A 27952-nucleotide genomic window follows, 5' to 3' on the forward strand; every position below is an offset into this window, starting at 1 on the left:
GTGGGGGCGGGGAGAGGCTTCCTTCCGCGGGCCGCAGGGGCGGGGAGGGCGGGCGGCTCACGGGGGCGGCGGGGAGGGAACCGAGCACGCGGGTGAAGGCAGGGTCGGGCGCCGAGCGCAGCGCCGGGTACGCGCTCTCCTCCGCTCGCCTCGGGCGCGGGCGGGCGGGCGGGCGGGGCGCGCGCTGGGGAGCGGCGGTTGCGCTGGGCACCAATCAACGGTTGCCATAGCAGCGTTTGACGTCATCGTGCGTGTGGTGCCCCTGCTGCCAGGGCTAGTGATTGGAGGAAACCCCGTGTCTGCGGAGCGGCTGTAGCCTGTGAGCAGCCAGATCAGGGACAGAGTCTCAGCCTCGCTGCCGCCGCCACCACCGCCGCCGCCGCCCAGAGACTGCCGAGCCGGGTCCGTGTGCCGCCACCCACTCCGGACACAGGTGAGGAGCCGACCCGAGCTGGCCTCCGCTCCCTTCGGCCAGCCGCCACGCCGCGGCCCGAGAGGGGTCTCCCCAGGAGGACCCGGGCGGCGGCTCGTCCCCTCCGGGCCCGGGTAGGCGCCCACTGCCGCCCCCGGCCGCTTGCTTCTGGCCTGCCGGGGTGCTCATCGCCCCGTGCTGGTCCCCAGGGTGAGGGTGGCGGATGAGGTGCCCACGCGCGAGACCCTCCCCCGGGGGGAGGGGGTGGCGACCTCGAGCCGCCCCCGCTGGCACCCTGCTTCCGCCCGCGACCGTGACTCGGCCGTGGCGCAGGTGAGGCCGGCCGCCCCCACCCGCGCGGCGCCCCCGCCGCCCCTCCCCCACCGCGCGGCCAGCCAGGTAGCGCGCGAGGCTCTGGGGTGGGGCTCGCCGGGTCCCGCGGTACCAGAAAGGACTCTCGGGGCGCGCGGTGGGGGATGGGCGCAGCCAGAGCTAGGCATGGGGGGCACCGGGGCACGGGGTCCCCGGCCTCCCGGGTTGGGTGGGAGGTGCGCATCCTTACGAGAGCCGCGGCCCCACGGTGGGGCTGCGCCTGTCTGGGTGGGGCCCTGCCCCTCCCCCCACTGCAGCTGTCGGGGGCTTTTCGGGGCTCGGGTCGGACACCCGCGGAGGGGGACCCTGGGCGGGAGCGGGGTGTGTCCGGCGCGGGTCGGCCACGGTTCCGCTTCTGCGGGCGCCGCTGGCATCGGGGCCCCCGGGGAGGGTGATCCGCTCCCCCCTCCTCGACTGGGGCGGGTGCGCGGACTGCTCCTCCCTCTGCTCGGGTGTTGGGTGTGGGGGGGGAGCTTCACAGTCGGAGTAGGTTGGGCTCCTTGACACAGTTCCGCCGTGACAAAGAGAGTCGGGGACTAGCGCGGAGGCACCAGCCTGGGCGGAGCCAAGGAGGGGAGGTGGCTGCGGATGGCGCGGACGCAAGGACTTGCGCTTTAAAGTCACCGCTCGGCGGTTTCGGTTCGCCCCACCCGCCGGCCTCGGGCAGCTAAGGGTTAAGTGGGTGCGGCGAGTGTTCCCGCAGTCTGGAGGCGAGGCCCCCGGAGCACTACTTTTTCTGTGAGAAACCTAATCCACTTCCCCTTATACGGGAGAGGTTGGCTGGGGACGGTTTGTACTGACTGGGCTTACATCATTTTTTGGAAGCAACGTTAACCAGAGACCATTTCTGATGTTAAGATTTCGAGCCCCCGGGGCAAGTGTGTCTTCACAAATCTTAAATAGTTAATGCGCTGTAGGTACTAAGTCTCAAATTCAAGCTAGCCCAACGCTTGTTTCAGTTGTGGCCACTTCTCATTTGATTACCAAGAAAAGGTCGTACTTTCTGGAAAAAGGAAAGGAAAGGGCGTGGTGATTATCATGTCGGTGGCAGTGACGTCAGGTTAGAATCTTATTCTTGACATCAAGAAAAAAACTAACAGAAGTAAATTAGAATCTAGGGGACTTTAAAATTGAGTGAAAGAAAACTGGGAAAATATGAAAAAACAGCTTGAGTAGTAAATTGTGCCTGCTCTAAATACTGCAGTGGTTCTACCTCTAAACTGCAATGATGGCACTGGAAGCACTTGGATCCTTGCACGTAGTGGGTGCTCCTTAGTGCTCGCTCACAGAAGGAATTGAGGTGTGCTTGTTTGCTGAGCAAGTGCTCCTTAGCGCCATACAGACATATTTGGTCTTTAGGCTAGTGATCCCTAATGGTTTTATATTCAAGATATCTTAAGCAGTAGGTAGTTATTAAGATAATTTTCATTCCGTGATCAGCTGGCAAATGTTACAAGTGTAGGTTGAGGTTGAGGAAGTTGCTATATAAAATGTAGTTACTTCTGATAAGAGTGAGTGAATGCAGAGGTTAGAATATGCACCGTACACTGACAAGGCTCATGATTGTGGAAGTGTGCTGTAAAGGGCACTCAGGTTGCAGTCCTCCCGCACCCCACACACCTAGCTGCTAAGTGTGGGCCGTTTAGTGGTAGTGGATCAAGTTGATCTTTTGACCAAGGAAAATAGGTAAGGGTTTTGATGTGGGTGTTGTGTTGGGTTTGTTTTGCTTTTTAAGAAAAGTCTATGAGTACATGGCAGAGGACAGCAGACTGAGCGATGCCTAGAGCACCGCCTGCAGTGTAAAGGTGGCTTCTGAGGTAGCTCATATGCCATACATGCCTTGACCTTACTAGAAATCAGGATCTTTTGAACAGTTGGTTTTATGCACACTGTGCTAACTTTCTAGTTGGGATTGGGGGGCTGCATTTAATCCTCGTGTGAATCTTCCAGCATAGCTAGCTTTGAGGTGCTGGTGTGCCTTGTTTACCACAGCTATAATGAGTGTGTATTTTTAATAGGCATTTTCTGAAATACTCCTTTTCTTCCTTTTGCAGAATATCCAGTTATGGATAAAAATGAGCTGGTGCAGAAGGCCAAACTGGCCGAGCAGGCTGAGCGCTACGATGACATGGCAGCCTGCATGAAGTCTGTAACTGAGCAAGGGGCTGAGCTATCTAACGAGGAGAGGAATCTTCTCTCTGTTGCTTATAAAAATGTTGTAGGAGCCCGTAGGTCATCTTGGAGGGTCGTCTCCAGTATTGAGCAAAAGACGGAAGGTGCTGAGAAAAAGCAGCAGATGGCTCGAGAGTACAGAGAGAAAATTGAGACTGAGCTGAGGGACATCTGCAATGACGTGCTGGTAAGAATCGCTTGCTTAGCTTCGTAAACTCAAGGGGTTTTTCCCCCTTTTTAAAAATGTGACTATTGTAAATTAGAAGTTGCCTGTCATTTAAAAGATCATTTCTATAACTAAGGTAATGCAGTAATGTTTGTCAAGCTGTTCAGGTTAGACAGAAGCCAGAAAAACCATTTATCTAACGGTTGGTGTTCTTGCAGTGTTAGAGCTTACACTCATAAACGTACGTATGTGGACACTGGAATTTTACATCCTTGCTTTAAGTAAGACACGTGGTGTAGACTATTGTAGGGCCAGTTCCCATCTGGATTAACCGTGATGATAGAATGAGTCTACTGTGCAGATGACTGGTTTGCAGTTCCTTGTTTGGACTAATAAGTCAACTTTGGATGTTGACAAACAACGAAAGGTGGTTGTGAATGAATTCAAACTTGGCTTTCCGGGTTTTAAAAGCATAGAAGTATTTGACACTTACTGTGTTGAAATACTGTGCTTCTAAGAGATTAAACTGTACATTTGTTTGGATTTCCTGTATTTAAAAATAATGGCTTTTTTGATTAAGAAAAATTTGAGGCTAATCTAATAGAAAACCAACCATTGCTTTTCTGAGGCAGGATCTGTCTTATAACCCTGGCTATCCTTAAAACTCAAGTTTGTCCTGCTGTCTTCAGTCTCCCAAATTAGAATTCTTTTAAGACTGTCAAAATGTTTTCAGGCTTTTGAAGATTGAGCCCAATTTAAGATGAAAAACACAGCTGAAATCAGTCTTAAGTGGCTTTGCTTTGGGTACATTTTAATTTGGGGGGCGTTTGTTTGTTTGTTTGTTTGTTTGAGACGGTTTCTGTGTGGCCTTGGTTGGCCTGGACTAAACTCACAGAGATCTGCCTGCCTCTGCCTCCTGAGTGCTGGGATTGCAGGTGTGAGCTACTGCACCCAGCTCACATTTTTATTTCTTTAATCGGGTTTTATGACTGCTGTTTTTCCAAGGTTGAAAAGTACTATATTGAAGGTAAATAATGTTCTTATCTTAAAAGCAGGTAATTAAGAACACATAAAACTTGACAGATGTCCATTTCGTAATAAAAATGTTTTGGTTTGTTTCTTTCTATTTTTCTTGCTATTTCACTAGGTTTTATTCAGACTACTAGGTTTTGTGGAGGCTTTTTTTCCTCCCAAGTACTGAATTTCCTAAGACAAAAACATTTTGGGGATAAAGGGGACATGCTGACATTGCGCTTTATGAGCGTCTGTGCTGCTCCAGGTAGCTGTTTGCATATTCCCACAGGCAAGAAATAGAGAAGTTCCCAAATTCTAAGGAAAGACTAGCAGATTCGATTCTCTCCACTTGGTTTCCCCATAAGAAAGCTACAGGAGAGGTAGAGGAAGATGGAGTTATCTGTAAACAGCCTCTTCTGAGGGTGTGAAGGGTTCTCAATTCCTGCCTGTCTGAGGGTTGGCTTGACAGGCATAACTGAGGGTTTTCCTGGGAAGCTTAGTCTCTGCCGTGTTAGTGACCTAGAGACTGGTAAACCAGCTTTTGCCTCTAGTCTTGTTCTTTTCAAAAGACCAGCTCTGGTTTATAATGTATTAATGCTCGGATACTGAATAGTCCTTGGGAGAGAAGAGGGCAGAGTTAGGTCGGCAGCACCGCTGCTCTTCCAAGGCATGTTGTGTTGGTCACCTTGAGAAGCTCAGTGAATGCCTGGATTTGAGGTGGACATCCTACCTGGTCTTCCAAAGTGAGACTGAGAAATATTTTTCATACAGTTCCTTCTTCCTTTTCTAATTAGGAAAATACAAGAGTAAAATGTAATGGCATACTTCTCTTAGGGGAAGTACACCATTGCACTTTATGAATCATGAGTATGGTTTCTTTCTCTGGGAAAAGTAAGCAGCTACTTCTGCAGAATTTGTTATTGGCTGGCAGCATCAGTGATGAGTACAACCTAATTATTCCATTAATCACTTGCATTATATTAGCTGAGAAAAAGTACTTGCAGTTCTCCAACATTCCATTCTGGCTTGTGCATTTACTGTTTAGTGTGTGCCATTTAAAAGGTGGACTAGAGGTGGGGATGTTACCACAGAGCAGCAGTCATTAGTGCGCTCATCACAGCATGGTTTCCTTACATGGGGGCGGGTTCAGCCTTTCCTGGGTCCTGTTGTTAATCGCAAGTTGTAGTACTGAATCTGGCCTAGATGAAACGCTAGTGAGAGAGCGACCCAGACGCCATCGATAGATACCTAATGGTAATTCTTCATAAACCCGAAAGGTACAGCCCCAGTTAGGGAAATCATAATAAAATCATGTATACTGAAAAAACCTAATTCAGACTTTAAATATGTTGTGATAATGGAAAGCTCAAGTTTTTATATTTTTTTAAGTTACAATTTACAAAGTAGTAGAAAAATGAGTCCAATTTAATAGGAATAATGTGTATGTTGCCACAAAGCTGTAGACAAGAGGCGGGTGAAGGTCTTCATGAGGTGCAGCTGTTGAGTACAGTTTATCATCCCCAGCCCTCAGATTGACTGTTTATTAGCTCGTGCAAGAACAAGATAGAAACCAGGCAGCTCTTTTTTTTTTTTTTTTTAAATAAAATAAAATGTCAGTATGTGCCTTAGGCTTTAAAAAGAGCTGTATAGACTTTATTTTTAGCTGAAAATCACCAGGTGGCTCCTATTACTCAGAATAAAGACTTCCCAAAAGAATTTCTTCATTGACTGGAACCCATTCTCACTGCTTTCTAGATAGTGGGTTTATTTATTTATTTTTGAGGCAGGGTTTCTCTGTTTAGCTTTGATTGTCCTGGACTCGCTTTGTGTACCAGGCTGGCCTCAAACTCATAGAGATCCACCTGCCTCTGCTTCCTAGAGTGCTGGCATTACAGGCGTGTACCACCACGCCTGGCTGGCTTTTGGCATTTTAACATCCAGAGAACTAAGATGTATATTGATACAGTGCCTTCCAGGAAAGAATAGTGGGGTTTGGGGGAGTGTCTTTTTAATGGTGATTTGCTAACATTTTTCATCTTAAGGAATAGCATTTGCTGACGAGTGAAAAGGACTAGGAAGGTGGTGTGTGTTTGATATGAACAGTAACAACCAGTAACTTGACCAAGAAGAGCACATGACCTATTCTTTCTTGGAAAGCAATATTGGTCCCTATAAAACAGGTAACTTGGACTTGTGTATAGAAGACTTGTGAAAATAATTGACAGTGAGTGGGGAGAAGTTGAATTCAGATGAGAATTAGAATGAAAAATATAACCCTAGAAGTCTTACAGTCTGAAGAAATGTTCACTTCTGAAATAGTGACTTAACCCTTTCCTTGACCTGTCCCAGAAAAGATATTTTCTTCTTTGCTTATACGTTTGGATTGGATGAGTAATAAACCATGTAAGGGTTGTGCTAGCTTACAAAGAGGTTTGGTTTGTTTTTAAGCGCTGTTGGTTTGTTGGTGTTTACATTGGAAGTGGTACTGTAGAAGCTTCTGGCTGGTTGAGTGATAGTTCACATATGTGGTGATCGTAGTTGGCTTTAAGCACTGAACTAAAATGTAAATATGTCTTTCAGATGGGATTCGGATCTTTGTATAGACCAGAAATAATTTATTGCCGATTCTACCTTTGTAATGTACATCTTCTGTAAGGTGAAGTTTTAGATGAGCACTTAGATGTTCATAGGCCATCACTCAGAATTAATTTTTTTTGTTTTTTGGTTGTTTATAAACATCTTGTCATACTTGTATTTCATTAGGAATAATGTTTACGTGATCATGGCCAGTGTGGTGGCAGACATTTGGCAGTAGACACTGGGCTTTGGTTAAGCTCCTGGTTGCTTGTGGAACCAAGGGACATTGGAGTGGCCGGGAACCCTAGCTTGCCTCCCACACCTAGGCAAACTTTGGGCATCGATGTGTATGGTGAAGTCAGCTTAAACATTCTTCTCAAGTAAGGGGAGTTAGTTGTCAAATTGACATGTTACCTGATGCTTCTCTAAGAGCTGTTCTTATTGAGAGCAGAGAGCCTTTGTGTGTTAAAACAAAACAAAACAAAAACATTTCAGTAATTTCCCTAAGAGATGGGGCTAGTAGGAAAAATAGGCATTGGCCACATTGTGACAGATCCATTATAATTAAGGATCTTAAGTCATGACAAACCTATACAAAGAAAATGACACCGAACTATCTGTCAGGAGTAGGGAAAATGTAACAGTAGTCTAATAAATACAGGGTCTGAGGGGTGGCTCACACCTTTAATCCCAGCGCTGAAGCAAGAGAAGTATGTCTATTAGTTCCTCTTCTTGCTGTGACTGTGGGAAGAGGCGGTTATTGGTTCCCCATTTGAGGGTACAGTTAGTTAGGGTAGCATAGAGCACGGCCACTGATGCCCCAGTGTGACTCACCACCAACCCCACATGGACGGCCATGCTGCCTGCACTCCGTGCCATTCTCCTGTTCAGTTAAACCTCTGAAAATAGTCACAGAGGTGCCTAGAGGTGTGTGTCCTGTGCTGAGATGAAACACTGTGACCAAAGCGACTCCTGGGGGAAAGGCGGGTGCTGACAGAGACCGAGGAGGGACCCTGGCTACGGCCTTACCCTCTGCTTGGTTTGGTTTGGTTTTTGGTTTTTCGAAACAGTTTCTCTGTGTAGCCTTGGCAGTCCTGGACCCTCATTGTAGACCAGGCTGGCCTGGAACTCAGACCAACCTGCCTCAGCTTCCGAGTGCTGGGATTATAGGCGTGCACCACCACACCCAACTAACATGCTTTCTTATAGAGCAGTGTTCTCAACCTTCCTGGTGCTGCAACCCCCTGAATACAATTCCTCGTGTTGTGGTGACCTCCAACCACAAAATTATTTTCATTGCTACTTCATAACTTTAATTTTCCATTGTTATGAACTACAGCTGGACCACACAGAGATATGATGCTTCAAGTCATGCTTATGACAAGTTGACATAAGACTAGCCAGGACAGTTGACTCCTTGTCAGCTTGACACACAAACATAACGCTTCCCTTCTTCCCCTTGGTCACATGGGTATCAGCATTTTGTTACAAGCATTGCCAGTTTTAAAAGTCCCACAGCCTTTAAAAAGTCAAACTCTTGCTGGACGTGGTGTTGCACGCCTATAATCCCAGCATTCAGGAGGCAGAGGCAGGTAGATCTCTCTGAGTTCAAGGCCAGCCAGGAGTATACAGAGAAACCCTGTCTCAACAAAACAGACAAAATAAAATAACACTTAAAGAATTTTAGTCTCTTAAAATCCAAAGTCTTTGTAAAATTCCTAGTTCCTTAAAAGTTCAAAGTCTCAACTGTGGCTCCTGTAAAATAAAAAATGAGTTGAATCCTTCAAGAGGGAAGGGCCAGGCCATAGTTGTAATCAAATCAAAGTCAGGGTCCTAAGGTGTAAGTGGCTCAATGCCTACTATCCAGGGTTCACCGTCTTCTGGGACCTCCAGGGGCTCCGGTCACCCTCCAGCTCCACCCTCTGCAGCACACGATGGCTTGTCAGGTAGGCCCAGGGTGTCTCCACTCTGTCGCTTGTGTTGTTCTTGGTGGTGATTCCATGGCGCTGGAGTGCAGCTGGGCAGCACTTTACCAACAGCCTGTCCCATGCTCTCTGTGGTGCCAAGCCTCAGCTTCTCTACACGATCCCTTCCATCCTGGGCCTTGGACTGCTGTTAAGGCTGTACCTTCACCAGTGGCCTCTCTCAGACCCACACCGGAGCTGGTCTTCCTGCTTCCTCCAGTCCTTCAAACCCAGGACCACCTAGGTGACTTCTAGCTCATGTGCAACCTTGGCTGCCTCTGGAACACAGCTTCTCTGTTTGCTGACTCTCAGGAAACACTTAATAGAAAATTTTCCCTCATAATACTGGTCTCTTTTTTGTTGTTGTTTTGTTTTTGTTTTTCAAGACAGGGTTTCTCTGTGTTGCCAGCTTTCCTGGACTCACTTTGGAGACCAGGCTGGCCTCGAACTCAGAGATCCACCTGCCTCTGCCTCCCGCGTGCTGGGATTAAAGGCGCCAACACGCCCACCACAATGCTGGTCTCTTAAACTCTGCTAATATCTCCTGTAGTTAACCGGCATCAATTGTCCCTGTAAAGCAAAAGGTTTCACTTGAAGGGTGCTGGTCTTCTGTTAATCACAGCTGACCCAAACCACTGAGTCTTACACAGTTCCCCAGTACCTCACACTCTGGAACTTCACAAGTCAGGCCTCCATGGTCTGCATTTCTCTGAACACTTTTCTTCCAAGCTCCCACAGAACAGCTTTGAGCACTCAAAAGTCCTTCCATAATCCTCCCAAAAACAGCGTGGTGGGGACTGTCGCTGCAGGACCCTGCGTGACCAGAGCAGCTGGGGAGGATAGGCGTTTATTTGGCTTACACTCCCGCATCCAAGGAGATGAGGACAGGGAAGTGTGGCAGGAGCTGATGTGCCCTGAAGAGTAGAGAGGCAGCTTGGTGAGTGGTGGGAACTGAAGACACACTGGGAGGGAAGCCATTGCTGCTTTCTTGTAGAAGCCAGCACCACCAGGCCAGGGATAGCACCACCACCATGGGCTTGGCTGCAGCCTTATCTTATGGAAACAGTTTATTTTCTTTGTCTCTCTGTGTTAGCCTTGGCTGTCCTGGACTCGCTTTGTAGACCAGGCTGGCCTCGAACTCACAGCGATCCGCCTGCTTCTGCCTCCTGAGTGCTGAGATTAAAGACGTGCGCCACCACACCCGGCTGGAAATAGTTTCTTTTTTTATTAATTTGTTCATATTACATCTTGATTGTTAGCCCTTCCCGTGTTTCCTCCCATTCTTCCCTCCCTCCCACTTCCCCCCTTCTCCCCTCCCCTATGTCTGTGGTTGAGGGAGACCTCCTCCCCCTATATATGCTCTTAGAGTATCGAGTCTCTTCTTGGTAACTTGCTATCCTTCCTCTGAGTGCCGCCAGGCCTCCCCATCCAGGGGACGTGGTCAGAAAAGGGGCACCAGAGTTCCTGTGAGAGTCAGATCTCACTCTCCACTCAACGGTGGAGAATATCATGTTCGTCGGCTAGGTCTTGGTAGGGGTTTGAAGTTTACTGCCTATATTCTCCTTGGCTGGTGTCTTAGTTTGAGGAGGACCCCAGGACCCAGATCTGCCTGTCATAAAGTTCTTGTAGGTTTCCAGGACCCTGTGGGTCCTACTATTTCCCCATTCTTCCATGCTACTCTCGCCTAAAGTCTCAATGGGATGTCCTCTCCTCTGACCCACTTTCTTGGTAAGTAAAGTTGGAAACAGTTTCTTAATTGAGGTTCCCTCCTCTCAGATTTTTTTTCTCCATCAGCTCATTATAATCTATGGAGCTGGAGAGGTGGTTCAGCATTTAAGAGCACTGGTTATTCTTCCAAAGGACCCTGGTTCAATTCCTAGCCACCCACATGGTAGCTCAAAACTGTAACTTCAGTTCCAGGGGATCTGACACCCTCACACAGACATACATGCAGACAGAACATTAATACACATAAAACAAAAATTAATAAATTATATAAAATAATTAATATGCTAATATTATTTTTGCAGAATTGGATTTCACTTGTGGAGCATCTTTAGCCCATGAAAGACTTAGGATTTTTTTAGTATAGTAATGTATTTTAAGCTTTTGAGTAAAATACATTTTTAAAAAAAGAGACCTGAGTCTAGATAACAGCTATGCCTTTATTTATAATCTTTACAGTACTGAAAACAGACATTTTTGGTTCTAGAAGAGAGATGCTTTGGCATATTTATGCTGAAGTATAGGGTTTTTAGAGTCAAGGTTGGGATGTCCTGATGAGAGCGAAGTTGGATCAGTATTAATCCATTGGCATTCTAGTCAGCTTAAGTTGGTCTGGAGGGTTTCTTAGAGGTCTTGGAACAGCTATCTGTGCTCAGAGCCACACTCTGTGCTCTTGAACCAGCTGCTCCAGATCCTGTGCTGCCTGGCTACTGTGTCCACCTGTTCTGTTCATTCACATGATGTGCACAGTAGGCTCCCTGGGCAGTACCCAGCTAGATGTTCCTAAGTGTCCCTTAGCTTTAGCTTTTTTAAGTGTCACTACATTTTAAAACCCAGTTGTGTGCGTGCACCGCCCCCACCCCCCACGCACCATAGCACTTTGGGGAGTCAGGACAACTGGGATATTGTTGTTCCAGCTTTTAAAGTCACATGATCAGGCTTGGTCTCTAACATACTTATTCCTCTGAGCTATCTCTCTGACCCTCATAGGATTGTTTGTTTTAAGACAAGGTCTGGCTGTATCCCTAGCAGATGCCTGCTTAAAGGCATGCAATGCATTACACCCAGGCCTGATTTAATCTTAATAGACAATTAAAATATCCCTTTTTTTTTTAAGATTTTTTTTTAGTACCTTATGTGTATAGGTGTTTTTCTGTCTGCCTGTCTGTGTAGTTCAGAGCTGTCTGTAATTCCAATCCAAGCGCATCTGACAAATTTTTCTGGTTTCTCCTGGCAGCAAGCATGCGTGTGTACAGACATACACTCAGGCAGAATATCTATACACAAAATGGTAAATTTAAAAATAATAAAGCTCCCTTTTTACAGTGACATTAAACCCAGAGGCTCTGGGGTTGTTTTGACAGAATAAGCAACTAATTTGCTTCCAAGCTCAGTGTGCTTAACAGAACCGTCCTGTGCTGGCTTCCCTTCCCCTTGTCCTTAGTTCTCGGCTGAGCACACTCGTCACCAGGCTGTCTGTGTGAGAGAAATGATGTGCCCTGAAGAGGGCGCTTCTGTGTTGATTTCTATGTAAGTTTCTATGGTAAGGATGAAGTTGGCTGGTGGTGCAGACCTAACTCTCCTGTGGTTACTATTTATCCACTCACTACCCATATTTTTATAAGTCCGATGCTATAGAAAAGTAGATATAAAAAGGCTCTGTTTGTAAGTCTCAGCTAGAGAGGAAAATGCCTTGTACACAAATAGGATGTACGCGGGGGCAAGTTGCTTCAGTGTGTTTCTAAAGATTGATAATAGGGGCCAGGGGAGTGGTGATCGGGAATTTATAGACTATCTAATATGTATGTCCAGGTTAAAACCACTACTAAAAGTGTTGGGCTAGGGATATGGCTCATTTGATGCAGGAAGGGCGTGTGTAGTGTGCACAGCGCCCTGGGTTCCGTCCTCAGCACCCCGTAAAGGGCGTAGTGTGAGTGCTGTGGTCCTAGCATGCGGCTCAGGAGGTGAGGGCAGAAGGGCCAGAATGGAGCACGCCTGCACCCGCAGAGCTGCTTCAGGCTACAGCCCGAGCCAGAGCCTCAAGGTACATATTCCTGTAAGCCTAGGGCCCTAGGAAGGAAGGTAACAAGTCTGAGGTAAGTTTGAGCAAAATGTGATAAAACCTTGACTTGGAAAACTAAACTGTAAAAAGAGGCTGTGGTGGTGCTGGAGGGAGGGCTTGGTTGGTAAGCATGTGCTGTGGACGCACGAAGGCCCAGGCTCAGACGGTGACACGTGCCCAGAGTCCTCGTCCTGGGAGGCAGAGTGCCAGAACTCATGGCCTCCAGGTCTGTTCATGAGCCCTTCCTCACAGAGACTCGGAGGCTCTACCGTAGGAAGCCTCAGAGTGGCTGTCAGTTGCATGGACTGTGCTGTTAGCATTTCTTGTGAACATTTCATTAATTGGTTAATTTGAAGCAACTTCAGCCACAAGGGGGAGTAAGGGAGTAAACTCAAAAGTAGTGGGCCCTGTTAATACTAATAAATTTGTGGTTTAGCTTTTTATATCAAAATTTAAGAGAGCTAGAAATGACGGGAAGTTCTTTCTGTAGGTCTAACAAAGTAAAGTGAAAGTATGGGAAGAGCAAACGGGCAAGAGTTGCACAGGGTAGAGGTGTGGACTGGAGTGTGCTTGGAAAGTGGAGCTGCTGTTTGGGGGACAGTTGAGTGTTACCTGAGTGACATGACGACACAGTGTGAAATAGAGGATGGGTCTGCAGGCGTCCCTTGCACTCCACTGTGAAGGCCACATTAAAGTCCAGCTGATACTCAAAGTTCAGTTAATTTGCTGGGTGTGTGTGTTTTATATAAGATTAAAGTCTTCTACCCCACACTGGCTTTGAAATCCTGGTCCTCCCATCTCTACCTCCCAGGAGTTGGCACTTCCACAGCCAGCGTTTTGTGTTTTGAAATAGGGTATATTTCATACCAAAGCTCAGGCTGCCTTCAGACCTGGAGCCTCCTTTCTCCTAAGTGCTAGGCTTACAGGCACAAGGACCAAACCTAGCTTAGGGCTTGTTCTTGCTAATGAGTTAGTTACCTTCATAGCAGTTGGCCAGTTGTTGAAATACTAGGACAAAGAGAGAACTTTCTTCCCAAATCTCATATTTACAAATGCATCCGTGTTTCTGTTAGTATGGAAATCTTACCAACTTGGCAAGGAAATTTGAACCAAAGCATAGAATGAGCTGGGAAAGACAGAGCAAAGCACCCTGTTACGCCGTCCTGTCGAAGGTCTCCCTGCTTACAATGGTGGGTGCATGCACCCAAACCAGAGGACACTTTGCAGGCATCACTTGGCCTTCTGTGGAGTCCTGGAGCTTGAAATCATGTCACCAGCCTTGGCCAAAGAGCCATCTTGCCTGCTCTTGTTTCTAGTTTTTAAATGTGTCCGTGCACCACATGCATGTTGGTGCTTTTCGAGGCCAGAAGAAGGCATTGGAGCCCCAGGGACTGTCAGCCGCCCGGTAGGAGTCTGCATTCCCTCAAAGAGCAGCAGCGCTCTCAGCCACTGAGCCAGCTCTCCAGCCCCAATGGTTATGATTTTAGCCAGGAATCTTAACAAACACTGTTCACAAACTATATAACCCATAGATCTGTCTCTTTGGTTTTTCGAGACAGGGTTTCTCTGTGTAGCCTTGGGATCTTACTTAAATATTGAACCACCATACTTGTTAGATGGTTCTGGTGTTCCATTTAGAGTCACATTTTACATATTTCATTTACTGTCCTTGATTTGGGCCAGACTTTGAATCTGCTTTGCATGGTTTGGCCCTTCTCCCCGTGTATTTTGCAGATTGTTTCTTGATAGGGTTTACATTTGTACTTCTTTCCTTCAGGCTGCGTGATGCTATGTTACAGTAAGTGAGTCATGCTTGGAAGGCATGTGCCTCTGTGCTGTCCCTGCACCAGCGCTGCGCTGTTTTTAAACAGTGAAGGGCTTGAGGAAACCCGATTGGTGCCAGTTGTCTACAAACTGCAGCCACAGCAGGCCTGCGAGTGGAAACACCAGATAGCATCAAAACAAAAGCTGGTTTTGATTTTTTGTTTTCTGAAGGGTAAACTCTATAAATTACTTTGAAAAGTTGTATGTTCTAAATCCTGTAAGAAAAAGGGAGGGGGGCTGGAGAGGTGGCTCACTGGTTGAGGGGACTAGGTGTTCTCGAGACCCAGGGTTCAACTCCCAGCATCCACACGGCAGCTCACACCTGCCTGTAACGCCAGTTCCAGGGACCCAACCCTCCTCATACAGACAGGTATGCAGGCAAAATACCAATGCACATAAAATAAAAATAAACATTAAAGTTTGTGGTTTTTTAAAGGGAAGGGGTTGAGAAAATGTGCTTTTGAATTTCAGGGAAATCTGAGGGTTTGTGATAGATTGGGGGACACTTAGTATATTAGGGACATTTTTCCTGAGATAAAATGGAAAGCAAACTTTGAAATTAATGTTGTAGTATGAAGCAAGATCGGAGGGAAGAATTGTGTCATAACTGTGTGAGCGACTTGCTGTAGTGTCTTGATGACAGCTAATGTCGGGCAGACTGTTGCCTCACACCGCCTTCCTCTGTCCGTTGCTGATTGTTGGTCTAGAAAGTGGTTGGTGTTTTAGGATTATGCAGGGTGTGTGTGTGGTGGAAACACTGGGCGTGCTGCACCACTGCTGCTCCTGAGCTTGTGTGTTCTCTGGCACCAGCATCCGAATGAGCACTTGGGGTTTAGGAACACACTTTTTTCCTCATTATCTGACAGTGTCAACCTCAGTTTCTATTGTGTCTGAATTGTTCAAAAGTTAACCAACTTGGTTTATATTTGAGGGTCTTAGATGCAGGCAACATGATAGTTCTTGCTTCTTGTTTAGCTTGTAAGATTAAAAACCATAAGAGCCTATCGTCCTAACCACTAACTAACGGCGTTGAGGCAGGGTTCCTGGCGTCTGAGTTCAGTTCAAGCCTGGATAGTATCAAGGTCTAGCTTAAAAAACAAAAGTTGAGTATGTGAAAGTTAAAGGCTGTAAAATTATGTTTGTTTTAATAATTGTACCTGCTCTGAGATAAAGTAAAAACATCTTTCCAGTTTACTCTAGACCAAATGCTTCATTCTCCTTCCTGTGTGTGTGGTAGCATTCGCTGTGGGACCTGTCTTCCAGTCCCTGGCTGCCAGAGGAAGGCTCTGCCCTTGTTCTCCAACCAGCGCCTTCAGAAGTAGACGCAAGGGAACCCAGCACTTCAAAGATTAGCTTTAGGAAGAATGCACTGTTAGTCTGGAAAGGTATTTTAGCACAAATTACTGTTTCCTAGTCTTTTGAGCTTTGGTGGGCAGTAAAAAAAAAAAATTGCTGTCTTAAAGAGTAGCACTTGGTAGTCATTTTTGCTAGTACTGTGTGGTACAGTTGTGACCATTTCAATGGCAGTATAAGCAGTCATTACCTTCCTGGTGTTTTGTTTTTGTTTTTGTTTTAATGTCTGTGCCTGTTTTGTCGGTATGCGTGTTTGTGCACCATGTATACACCTGTTGTCCTTGGAGACAAGGGTGCTAGATCCCTGAAACTCACATTACAAATTGTTAGGAGCTGCCATGTGGGTACTGGGAGATGAACTTGGTTCCTCTGAAAGAGCAGTCTGTGATTGTAAGAACTTTAGATAGACAAGCTGTGCTTACTCAGATGTGCTTGGTAGATACATTGGAAATTAATGAAGTGGGTCACTTCATAGAAGACGGTGTTTGTGATAGTGCCACCTGAGAGCTGTGCACACACGTGCTTAGGCCGTGGATCCTGTGTCCAACAACTTCTTAATGAGGGCAAAGGGTGATTAAGACCAAAGCAGCGAAGCATAGCATAAATTGCATATACACAGTGTGTATATACACAGTGTGATATTTCCCACGTACCTTGCTGTGCCACCCTCTTCCTTTTAAATTAGGTCCTTTTTACTCTTACTGTACATTGTACGTGAACAACATGTAGGAGAGTGCATCGTTTCGCAGAATTTCTTGAGAGCGTATGTGTGCACACTTGCAGATAACTCACCATCCTTTGCCTTCCTGCCTGCTCTGCTGCGCTTTTAGAATCCTCTATCCTTTGTTCTTGTTCTTACTTTGTCTGCCTACAGTGAAATCTTATTGTGGCTCTGTGAGTAGATTTCAGTAGTTGGTCAGTTGGATAGTTACTTGGCTCTTCTGTTAGCCTCATGCAGGGCATTCAGAGTTGAGATTTGAAGGGACTAGTTGGGTTTTCATCTCCTCATCATAAGAGGAGAGGCACTTGCTCTCCGCCCAGCAGCACTGACTGCTGGTCTGCTTTTATGTAGGATTTTCCTCCTCTTAGGAAATGTAACTAGTTTTGGGGTTTCACAGGGAAGGAAGTTCTCACGTAGCCAGGCCACTTTGGTTGGACTGTCTCAGCCTCCAGTGCTGGGGTCACAGGCGTGCCCCTCCAAGTCAGCTTTACAGTTGGAAAGTATCTTACCTGTTGGAGGTGTTCCCTCCCCCCTTCATGGCAGTTATTTAAAATAATCTGTAGGAAGCACATACCAAAGATGCATTGCTTGTTTGCTGTTGAAATACTATGGCAGGGAGGCTGGAGAGATGACTCAGCAGTTAAGATGCCCTTCCAGAGGTCCTGAGTTCAGTTCCCAGTAACCACATGGTGGCTCACAACCATCTATTATGTGATCTGATGTCCTCTTCTGGCCTGTATGTGTACATGCAGGCAGAATACTATATACATAATAAATACATCTTTTTTTTTTTAAATACAATGACAGATTAACAGACTTCCCCTGTGTTACTCATCAGTTACTCCATATGACCACAAAACTGGCTTATTATTCTTAATGATTCTGTGGCTTGCCTGGACTCTCACTGAACAGTTTCTCTCTCGCTCTCTCATAATTTTACTTATTTTATGTATGAGGGCTTTATCTGCATGTATGCCTGGATGTCCCAGCAGGCCAGAAGAGGGCACCAGGTCACTGCCTAAAGGAGTTCCTGTTAAACATTTTCAGTGTTTATACCACACCCTCCACACACAGCAGATTGAGTCCATGGCTTTGCTAGGCAAGTGCAAGGCCACTGATAATATATTTCCTTTCAGCTCTTTGGGTGGTTTGTTTTTATTGGGGAGCAGGTATTTTTAGAGGCAGAGCCTTTAGGTGCGTAACCCAAGTTACCGCTGAACTTAGAATTACTCTGTTGCCTTTCGAGTGTTGAGGATTACAGGGATTGAGTCACTCTTAATTAATTGTGTCTTTATGAGCTGTCTGCATACACAGGACTGTATGGCAGGACTGGCTTTTGTTCACTTACTTCCCCATCACTGGAACATACATAGTCAAGTAGTCAGATCTTTTCAGGGATTAGAAACCAATCAGTACAGGTCCCCTTGTAAGAAATGGCTTTTCTGGGGTTGGCCCGGATGAAAATGGACTTCACTTTGATTTTCAAAGTAACAGTTACCAAAAGGAAGTAGGTATGGTAAGAGTCTGGGTTTTGTTTACTCAGTTCTACATTTTCCCTTTCTTTACAATTACAGTATTTGCTCTAAATCAGCTATAAAGGGTTTTATTTGGTATATGACAATTCCAGTAAGCTTTAAGTTTTAAGCAAAACTACAAGATGAAATTTTATCATTTATAATGATCTGTAGATTAAAAAATAAGTTGTTGTGATGAGATTGAAGCTCTTTTTACATCTGAGGTCTTTTCCCTGCCCTTACTTATTCCTTAGTTTATATTTTTGAGGCAGTTTCAGCTTGTAGACCAGCCTGGCCTCATTCGTGGCAGTTCAAGATCAAGATTTTGTTGAGAATTTTTTAAAAATTCAGTACATAGTGTTTGTTTAAGAAATGTGCTTAACTTTGGTTTGTAAATATTATCTTCTCACTATTTCTGCTTATTTTTCTTCTGAAGTCTCTTTTGGAAAAGTTCTTGATCCCCAATGCTTCGCAAGCAGAGAGCAAAGTCTTCTATTTGAAAATGAAAGGAGACTATTACCGCTACCTGGCCGAGGTGGCTGCTGGGGATGACAAGAAAGGTGAGCTGGCTCTGTGTGTCTGGGCTTACGAAAAGTAGCTGAGGTGGAGACCCACAGTTTAAAATGCACACTCTTCTCAACCGTTCAGAGCAATATGTGGAGCTCGCTCTTTTCTGTCTCTGTCTTTTGCCGATTTTGGTATTTTAAACTTGACGTTTTCTCGAAAGCCATTTGGTGTATAAGCATGTCTCCACACTGTGTCCAGGGTGTAACCTCCGAGCACAAGTACAACAGTGATGAGGCTCCCGGGTGGCTTAGTGTCCAGTGCTCTTGCAGGTCAGAGCAGCACAGTCGGGTCTCCCAGAACTGGAGAACAGGCTGTTGTGAGCTGGAATTGAACCAGGCTCCACTGAAAGAGCAGCCAGTGCTGAGGATAATGAATCTCCGAGTCATTACTTCACTGTGACCCTACTCCCAATTACTTTTCTCTCAACAGTAGCGAGTGGCTGGTGTGCTTCCAGACAGCATTTTGTTTGTATTAAAAGAGTCTAATGTAGTTAAGATTGTTAGAGCTCATATTTCAGAGGACACATGTAATTTTAAGTGAAAAATCTGGCTAACTTAGTACATTTACTGTGTTTTGTTATCCAGGAATTGTGGACCAGTCACAGCAAGCATACCAAGAAGCATTTGAAATCAGCAAAAAGGAAATGCAGCCAACACACCCCATCAGACTGGGCCTGGCCCTTAACTTCTCTGTGTTCTATTATGAGATTCTGAACTCCCCAGAGAAAGCCTGCTCTCTTGCAAAAACAGTACGTATTCTACCTGTTACTTGAGAATTCAGCAGGTTTCATTATCTGAGCACTGAAGTGTACTTTGTTTTTGCAATTTCAGGCTTTTGATGAAGCCATTGCTGAGCTTGATACATTAAGTGAAGAGTCGTACAAAGACAGCACGCTAATAATGCAGTTACTGAGAGACAACTTGACAGTGAGTACCTGCTGGGTGGCCAGAGTCTGCTGTGTGAGCATACTGTAGGGGTGCTTACAGCCGTCTACGTTACTAAATACAGTGCCCTGTCTACTTGTAAAACCACACGGAGAAGCCAGGCGTGGTGACTGCGCTCCTGTAATCCCAGCATTGGGGAGGCAGAGGCAGGTGGATCTCTGTGAGTTCAAGGATAGCCAAGGCTACGCAGAGAACCCCTGTCTTGGGGGAGAAAAACACACATGCAGAAGAGAACTCCCATACTGAAAACACATTGCCAGTATTTCAAGTCTTAAGTATTTTCCTTTTTATCCCAGAGTTAGTTGTTCTGACTGAGCACAAGTGAAACTGAATCCAGGCTTCCTGTGATAGAGGGTGGATCGTGAGTTACAGGCTACACTGAACTACACAGTGACAAGCCTGCCTGGCCTACACAGCTGGATTCTCGTTCAAACAACAAATTTGCTTTGAAGATGTCCGACCATCCCGTCCCGTCTCGTGTTCTCCCCCCCCCCCGTTTAGTTGTCCTTGTGTGTGACAAGTTAGACAGTAGGAGCTGTGTGAGAGCTCAGGTCTCTGCGCAGCCCTTGCTTGCCTGGTCTCTTGCTCCAGGGAAGGTTGCAGTTGGTGTACTGCTGTGCTGAAGATTGGAACATGAACCCAGAGTCTTAACCAAAGCAAAACCAGAAATTCTTACTACTGAATTAAGAATTCATTTCAGTGGTTTTTATTTATTAATTTAAATTGGGATCCCAATAAACAGCCCATGCCTTACAGTTGGCTTCTTGGCTTTTCCCTTCTCCAGATAAGTGTTGCATTTGAGGTTTTGAGGCTTGGGTGAAAAAATTATGCAGCATCTGCTATGTGTCAGGAAAAAGATAGAGATGAGCATCTATTGTTGACAGTGTGTGTTCAGTGTGGGGCCATTTGTCTTAGCCCTTAGTCTGTAGCTAAAATGATTGTAGTCAATGCAACTGAGGTTGTCTACAGACATCAGAGACTTAAACAGAAACCTGTGGACTACTGTAGAACTGACCCCTGTGTGCACTGGGGCTGGACTCAGGGCCTCATATGTATACTGAGGCAAGTCCTTCACCGCCGAGCTGTATCCCTGCTCAGATGGAAAAACAAAACAAAACAGCTGAAGCAGTTGCTTCATTAGCTAGTTTGTAATAGTGAGAATACGTCTTATGTGAAGTGATGAGATGGTATTTAAAGTAGACCTTGCCTGGTATGTCACTGTTGGAGGTTCCTGATTTAATGCTCTCAGCTGTTGCAATTGTGGGGTGAGTATAGCAAAGCGTGCACTGCAGCCCCTGAGTGAGGAGGACTGGAGGCGCTCTCTGCTTTGAGCCCGTCCCTATTGCAGTCTGCCTGAGCTTCGAGGTAGGGGCTGCTGTCGGCCAGTTGACGCAACTCTGAATCTAGCCAGCACAGCCACACCTCACCAGAAATGAGCTGTCCCGTGTCTAGTGTTAATGTCTGTTCACAAAATGTTAGAGCCCTTAAAGAACAGGAAAGCAAGAGGAGAGACTGTCGACGTGTTTGTGAGTAATAGTTGGGAATTTTTAAAATTTGTTTATATATTTGAGAGTGAGGTTTGTGTCCTTGTGTGATGAGAGGCCTCACAGGAGCAGGCTCTGCTGCCTGGGTGGTTAGGCTTGACAGGATTGCGGCTGAGTGACTGCACCTTCTTGCCATCTTGACTGAAAACTTGAGATTTTCTCTTAGTGACTGACCATTAGTGATCTAAATCTATTTTAAAGACACATGTGCTGTGTTTCTACCATGCCTCCACGTCAAGCTGTTTTCAGTGATGTCTTTTAAGCTTTCCAACTAAAGCATGTGGTCACATACCAGGTCCTTGGGGCGTACACGGAAGGTCGGGGGGGTTCTTTGGTTTTTTCAATCTGAAGCATGCTGAAAAAAAATCTTTCCCTCTCTTACCAGTTGTGGACATCGGATACCCAAGGAGACGAAGCAGAAGCAGGAGAAGGAGGGGAAAATTAACCGGCCTTCCAACCTTTGTCTGCCTCATTCTAAAATTTACACAGTAGACCATTTGTCATCCATGCTGTCCCACAAATAGTTGTTTTTGTTTACGATTTATGACAGGTTTATGTTACTTCTATTTGAATTTCTATATTTCCCATGTGGTTTTTATGTTTTAATATTAGGGGAGTAGAGCCAGTTAACTTTAGGGAGTTACTCGTTTTCATCTTGAGGTGGCCAATATGGGGATGTGGAGTTTTTACACGAGTTAGGCGTGTTTGGCACAGTACTCTTGGTGCACTGGGCTTCAGAAGGGCCAGTGTTAGAACTGCTTTCATGTCTAAGCAAGGAAAACTGCCTACATATTTACATATTGGTGTGTGCTAGTGGGGAATAAAAGGGATAATTGGTTGCAGTCAGGAGTGTAGTTTTTGTGGGTACTTGAGAGGCTGTGGTACAAACACCCCATGGATGCACGTTGGGATGTGTGTCTCTGCGTGCACGCCCTTGACCGCAGCTCCAGAAGGGGTCCCCCAGACAAAGTTGTGACCCAGTTTACTCTAATAAGGGCAGAAACGGTTCACATTCCATTATTTGTAAAGTTACCTGCTGTTTGCTTTCATTATTTTTGCTACACATTTTATTTGTATTTAAATGTTTTAGGCAATCTAAGAACAAATGTAAAAGTACAGATGCAGTAAAAATGAATTGCTTGGTGGTCACTGCTCCATGTGTATCAAGCACAGCGGTAAACAAAAAGCCCGTGTATTTAACTTTTTTTTTTTTTTTTTTAGTTTTTTGTTTTGTTTTTTTTTTTTGCTTTTGTGATTTTTTTTTTCTTTTTTGATACTTGCCTAACATGCATGTGCTGTAAAAATAGTTAACAGGGAAATAACTTGAGATGACGGCTAGCTTTGTTTTAATGTCTTATGAAATTTTCATGAACAATCCAAACATAATTGTTAAGAACACATGTATTAAAGTTCATGTAAGTGGAATAAAAGTTTTATGAATGGACTTTTCAACTACTTTTCTCTACAGCTTTTCATGTAAATTAGTCTTGGTTTTGAGACTTCTTTAAAGGAAATTGTCTTCTTATTCCCTCTTGGCAGCTAATGGGCTTTTACCAATTTTGAACGCAAAGTTTATCATAAAAAACGCTAATGTAACTACCATTCTCAGCCATGTCTCACGCTCTTCCCCTTCTTGCCCCCGTTCCTCAGTTGAACTTGTTCTTCTCGGGGGTGGGGTGCTATTGGCACAAGGTGTTATGTGTTGTATTTAAAATGTTGGTCTGTGGGTTTTCTGCCCTGGGAAACCACGGTGTCCTTGGCCATTGAGACACTGGGCAGCAGTAACCGCTAAGCTCTGTGCTTCCAAATCGCTGTTGGTTTAAGAATTTCCTGATGTTCTCACAGCCTGCCTTTGATTCCAGTCCTTTATTTCTCTGTCACGGGCACAGGCTCACTTCCCTTTTACTCTGTCTTGTCACCAGCCTTTCTGACTTGGTGGCCATGTATTTGGGAAACGGCCGCATGATCTTTCTGGCTCCACTCACTGTTGTGATGCCCGCCCCCTCTGCTTGCATCCCACAGCCTCCCTCATCCGCCCTGCAGCCCAGCTCTCCTAGGTTGAGCCTGCCTTTATCTCCCTGGAAACCCTGCCCTGAATGGTCTGTCAGTCCCCCTTAAAATCCTTCCTCTCCCTCTCCCTCTCAAATGATGGGGCTAAGTCACACCCAGAGCCCACACCCTACCGAGTATTCCTCAGTACTTTACAGAAAACACCAAACAAAAATGCCATTTTACAAGAGGTGTATTTTCTTTTTTCTTCTAGAATGTAAGCTCCTCAAGAGCAGGGACAATGTTTTCTGTATGTTCTGTTGTGCCTAGTACACTGTAAATGCTCAATAAATATTGACGATGGGAGGCACTGAGTCTCGATGACGAGGACGAGAAAAGCCCAAGCACTGTTCTGTGGCTCGCATCGTTATGATCTCATTACATTCGGAAATCCCAGTCCTTTTGGACAAAGTATTCCAAATACTGCATTCAAGTAAAGTGCAGTGGGGGTGGGGGGGTATTTTCAGGAGAAATAAAATCGCATGCATTTGTGGTGCCATGAAGCATCTTCATTCACAACTCATTTACCTTGATTTTGCCTCCCCTCCCAGGCCAAGGAGAATAGAGCAGTGGACAGCAGGATGTCATCTCACTGAAGTAAATCATAAGTGGTACCCAAGACCTGCCACACTTGCCTAATTGGCTGTTCATATGCATTAGGCATTGCTAACCTAGTTTGATTCTGAAATTGTGATACTTAATGCTATTAGTTACTGATGTTTTTTATGAATAGTGGCCAATAGATGGAGAAAGATTTGCAACCTCAAATTTTCCACCCCTTGGAATTTGAATAAATTTGTTTTTAACTTATTTCCCTAATTGTCCCAAATAAGGCTTCACGTCTGTTTTGTTAATACAACATAAAGCCAGGAAATTTGAGTCCAGCAGTGGTGTGTGTGTGTGTGAGATACTGGAATTACACCTTTAAAAAAAGACTGCAGTTGAGCAGTAGTTCTGTGCTGAGGCAAAAGGAACTCTGGCCTTTGCAGTTGACAGCTGTTAATTTTCTCATGCTGCCAAGAGGGGAGGTGTGGGCTAAAAGCATTGAGGGGAAAATAGGTTAAGTGTGTACTCCGCTCACAAAGCAGTAACCAGCCCCACCATGATGTAAAGCATAGTTGGCAACCTGCCACAGTCAACTTAGAACTTGCTGTCTTAGACCCCACTCTGACAGTGGAGTTGAGTGTTAACCTCATATAGGCTCTGAACACTGACCCAGAATTGTGTGGCAGAAACATCCTGGGACTGCTCTTAGAGAACACTGCCCTTGAGTACCACCAGGGAAGCACGGGTGTGGGGAAGTGATGGGCTTTGAGCCCATCAGACTACCAGGTGTAAGCTGGTCTGGAGACGTGGGTCCAGATCCCCTCAGTACCCACTGTGGTCCTTGCAGTCTATAGTCAAGTGTCTTAAAATGGGTGTTGTTAGAGTACATGACCACCTGGTCTGGTAAAAAAAAAAATACTCAGTTTCCTGGAGAAGCAAGTGCAGAAGTGGTGACTATTCACAACTAATTCTAGGTGATGCCAGAGACCGAAATACGGTGTCGTTTTATCTGCTTCCGAGCAGTTCTGGAAATGGAAGTTCTCACATCCTAGTGGGTGTTGTCTTGGACCAGCTGCTGTTTGGTGGTGAGTGGTGTCAGGTTTATGTTAAAGTTAATAGCCGTGAAGTATGTGGAAGCCTGGACACGAAAGGTACCAAGATTGGGTTTGGTGGTCAAGACAGCTGCTCATCACCAAGCCTGAGGACTCAGTTTCTACCCCTGGAACCCACAAGGTTGAGGGGAGAGAACGTTCTGATTATAGGCACACGGTGGCTGGCATGTATGCACAAGTACACATGGGAGTTAATAAGTATGACGTAAATGGGAAAGGTACTCCAGCTGGGGTGCAGTCTAAATGCTGCGGCTGCACCTGTTGCTGTGGACTTCTTAATCATTAGTAACTCTACTTTTTAAGGTAAAGGCCCAGGAATAGACGTTTTCAGCGAAAACTTGTAGTTATTAGTATGTCAAAATAGCTGTAAAGTTTATAGGAGCCCAGGGAATGCAGTTGATACTGAGGGAAAGTAAGGATATGCTTTATTGAACCAAAGGATGCCTAATTCTACAGAGAGAAGACCCCCAACAGTTTATAAAATTAGTTTGTAAACTTGCTTAGTGATTGTCATTACCCCCCCCCCCCAAGAGTGGTAATGCTAAGGATTATCAAAGTAGGTTTTTCACATCAGAGGACAGGAACACAGCTTTTACTGTGCTGGGGGCGGGGCGGGGAACAGGAGTTATAAAAAGCGTGGGAAACAAAGGTTTTCATCCGTCATGGCACGCACAAAAAGGTGGTGGGAAGGGCAGAAAGTGGGAAGGATACAGCCCAGCGGGAGAGCAGGGAAGACAGGAGCTGCCATACACAGGCTGGTTTCGATCCCTGGGCCATGGCAGCAGCAGGATGAGGCTTCTAAGGCCCCACCACAGGCAGTGGGTTGCTGGGCGTGGGAGAGCCGCTTTCCTCAGTGGTGGAGTCACTGTAAGAGGTAACCTTCTTGTCAGCATATTGAACCAACCCTAACAGAACTCAGGACCCTGGGAGGTGGGACTAGTTTAAGAGGAGAGGTTCAGAGAGTGTGCAAAGGGATGCCAGCAATGAGTGAATCTAATCAAAACACATTGTCCACATGTATGAAATAGTGCTTAAATTGTATACAATGGGTTAAATTGCCAAAAAGAAAGTTCTAGTTAAACTAGCTTGCTGACCTTGATATGGAAGGAAAGCTTTTAAAGCTAGAAATGGTTTTTGAATTGTAAAGCAATATAAATCCAAGTAAAAAATTATTTAGAAGTGGAAATCAAGGCTTAACAAGATTACTATGAATATATGTTAACATGAGTGTAAGATACATTCAGTAGGGCTGGAGAGATGGCTCAGGTTAAGAGCACTGGCGGCTCACCCAAAGTTCAGTTGCCAGGAGCTACATGGTGGCTCACAACCATCTATAATGAGACCTGCTGCTCTCCCTGTCTGATGCTTTCTTCTGTCATGCAGGCAAACAAGCAACAGAATGCTTATATACATAAATCTTTTAAAAACAAAACATAACGTTCAATAAAGGAGGCTCGTGATCCCAGCACGCTGGAAGCTGAAATGGAGTCTGTGAACAGCCTAGGCGACTTAGCAAACCCTGTCTTATCGTTTATATAAACAAAAATATTTATTTACAAAACAATGACAAAAACCATAACTTCACAGAGTAGAATACTCCAACCAGTTGATCCCACGTGGGCAAGTCTCCTAGGAACCCGGGGCATGCGCATGAGAAGCCAGGGACCCATCCGTAGTCACAGCTACAGGGCATGCGCATGAGAAGCCAGGGACTCACCCATAGTCACAGCTACTGTGACAGATTTAGCAAAAAGCCTGGAGGCATCCAAATGCTTGTGTGGAAGGAGAATGGGCATCTTCGGTGGTGAATATGAATCCATTCTATAACCGGACATGGGTCAAATACTAACAACAGTGTGGGGTGCACTGACAGCTTCTGAGACTGGTGAGCGGGCTCAAAAATTCAGAGCTCATACCACCTGTCCCTTTGGCACCAGTGCGCATGTGCGCGCATGCGCAGAATTATAAAAAAAAAATTTGCATCTTTAGGGTCTGGAGAAATGGATTCAGTGGTTAGAAACACTGGCTGGTTTTCCAGAGGACTCGAGTTAGAATCCCAGCACCCAGGTGGCAGGCAACTCACACCTGTGTAACTTGAGTTTGAACGTATCTGACCTCTTCTGGTGTCTGTTGGCACCGGGCATGCAAAGAGTGCACAGACAAACATGCAGGCAAACCACTCATAAACCTTTGTTTGTTTTTCAAAAAAAGGGTTTCTCTGTGTAGCTTTGGCTATCCTGGAACTCCCAGGCTGGCCTTGAACTCAAGATTCTCCTGCCTCTGCCTCTTAAGTGCTGGGCTTTAAAGGTGTGGGCCATCACTGCCCGGCTTGTTGGCTATCTTTCTTAACAATTAAACTTTATTATACAACCCAACTAGCATACACAAGAAGGAAAAAAAGGTTAAAGGGACAAAAGAGTGAACCTTCCGGTATCCTTTCCACGGGACGGGTCCTTAGGTGTCTCGCTGGCCCGCGTGCTGGTCCGGCCTGGTCGCTGCTCTCCATGTGCTCTCCCCTGGCCTGAACTTGTTGTTCTCTCCTCCCCACCTCCCTCAGTCACATGGAAAGGGCGGTCTCCTTCTCCCGTTGAGGGTCAATTAGGAAAACAATAGCCCAAGTGGGGTTCCCAGGTCTGCTTCCTAAATTCCAGGCCCAGGATGGCTCCACTCAGTCTATTACAAGGTATTCATGGGGTACCCCAAGGGTAAAGCCCGCCAAGACTGCTTCCACCTGTCACAAAGCTTAATCTTTCCCACACCGGCTCATAAGCTTAGTCATTAAAAACTCAACTGTATAATATGATCCTTAGAAAAACTTAACAATTCATTGTTTATCCACCAAGGACATGAACTACAAGCACAGCATCACAGAGGATGCCTTAGACTAGAAGTTCGGGGCGGCCTGAGACTGGAGTCAGAGGTGGATAGCCAGCTACCAGTAACAGTGTTTGGGGGCTCTGCTGGGGGAGGGTGGGGGTCGCTTCCAAATGCAAAACCAGACCTGATACAAAGGTTGTGGTTAATGCAGTTTACAGAAAGGAGAAAACAAAAGCTTAAGCTTGAGTGCTTAAAAATAACGTGGGAGGAGAAAACGGGAGAGCTGGTTACCAAGGTGTTTAAACAGCAGGAAAGCAAGCACGCGGAACTCGATGAAAAATGAAAAACCTACCAACCTGCTCCTTCACTTTGAGTTTCTCTTCAACTTCCTTCTGGTTAGCTCTGGAAAGACAGGAACTGGAGATCTGGGCGGAGGGAGGCCTGAGGTGGATTCGCGGGACACTGGATGGTCTTTAAGCACCTCGGTGGTCTATAGC

General features: G+C 45.8%; 1 protein-coding gene and 1 long non-coding RNA gene across 2 annotated transcripts; one reads left to right on the forward strand and one right to left on the reverse strand.

Annotated features, from left to right (window-relative positions):
- Positions 1-273: 273 nt before the first annotated feature.
- YWHAZ (tyrosine 3-monooxygenase/tryptophan 5-monooxygenase activation protein zeta) lies at positions 274-23286 on the forward strand. Its single transcript, XM_084803079.1, has 6 exons — positions 274-433; positions 2839-3143; positions 18313-18436; positions 19028-19191; positions 19274-19369; positions 21317-23286. The coding sequence occupies exons 2-6, from the start codon at positions 2850-2852 to the stop codon at positions 21374-21376; spliced, it is 738 nt and encodes a 245-aa protein (XP_084659205.1). The 5' UTR covers positions 274-433; positions 2839-2849; the 3' UTR covers positions 21377-23286.
- Positions 22571-27952, reverse strand: LOC311609755. Its single transcript, XR_014783490.1, has 2 exons — positions 27812-27952; positions 22571-25503 (listed from the first exon to the last, which is right to left on the reverse strand). It is a non-coding gene; the product is annotated as an uncharacterized lncRNA (long non-coding RNA).

Source organism: Acomys minous (genome assembly GCF_964271855.1).
Source record: "Acomys minous genome assembly, chromosome: 12".
In the NCBI taxonomy this organism is placed as follows: Eukaryota; Metazoa; Chordata; class Mammalia; order Rodentia; family Muridae; genus Acomys; species Acomys minous.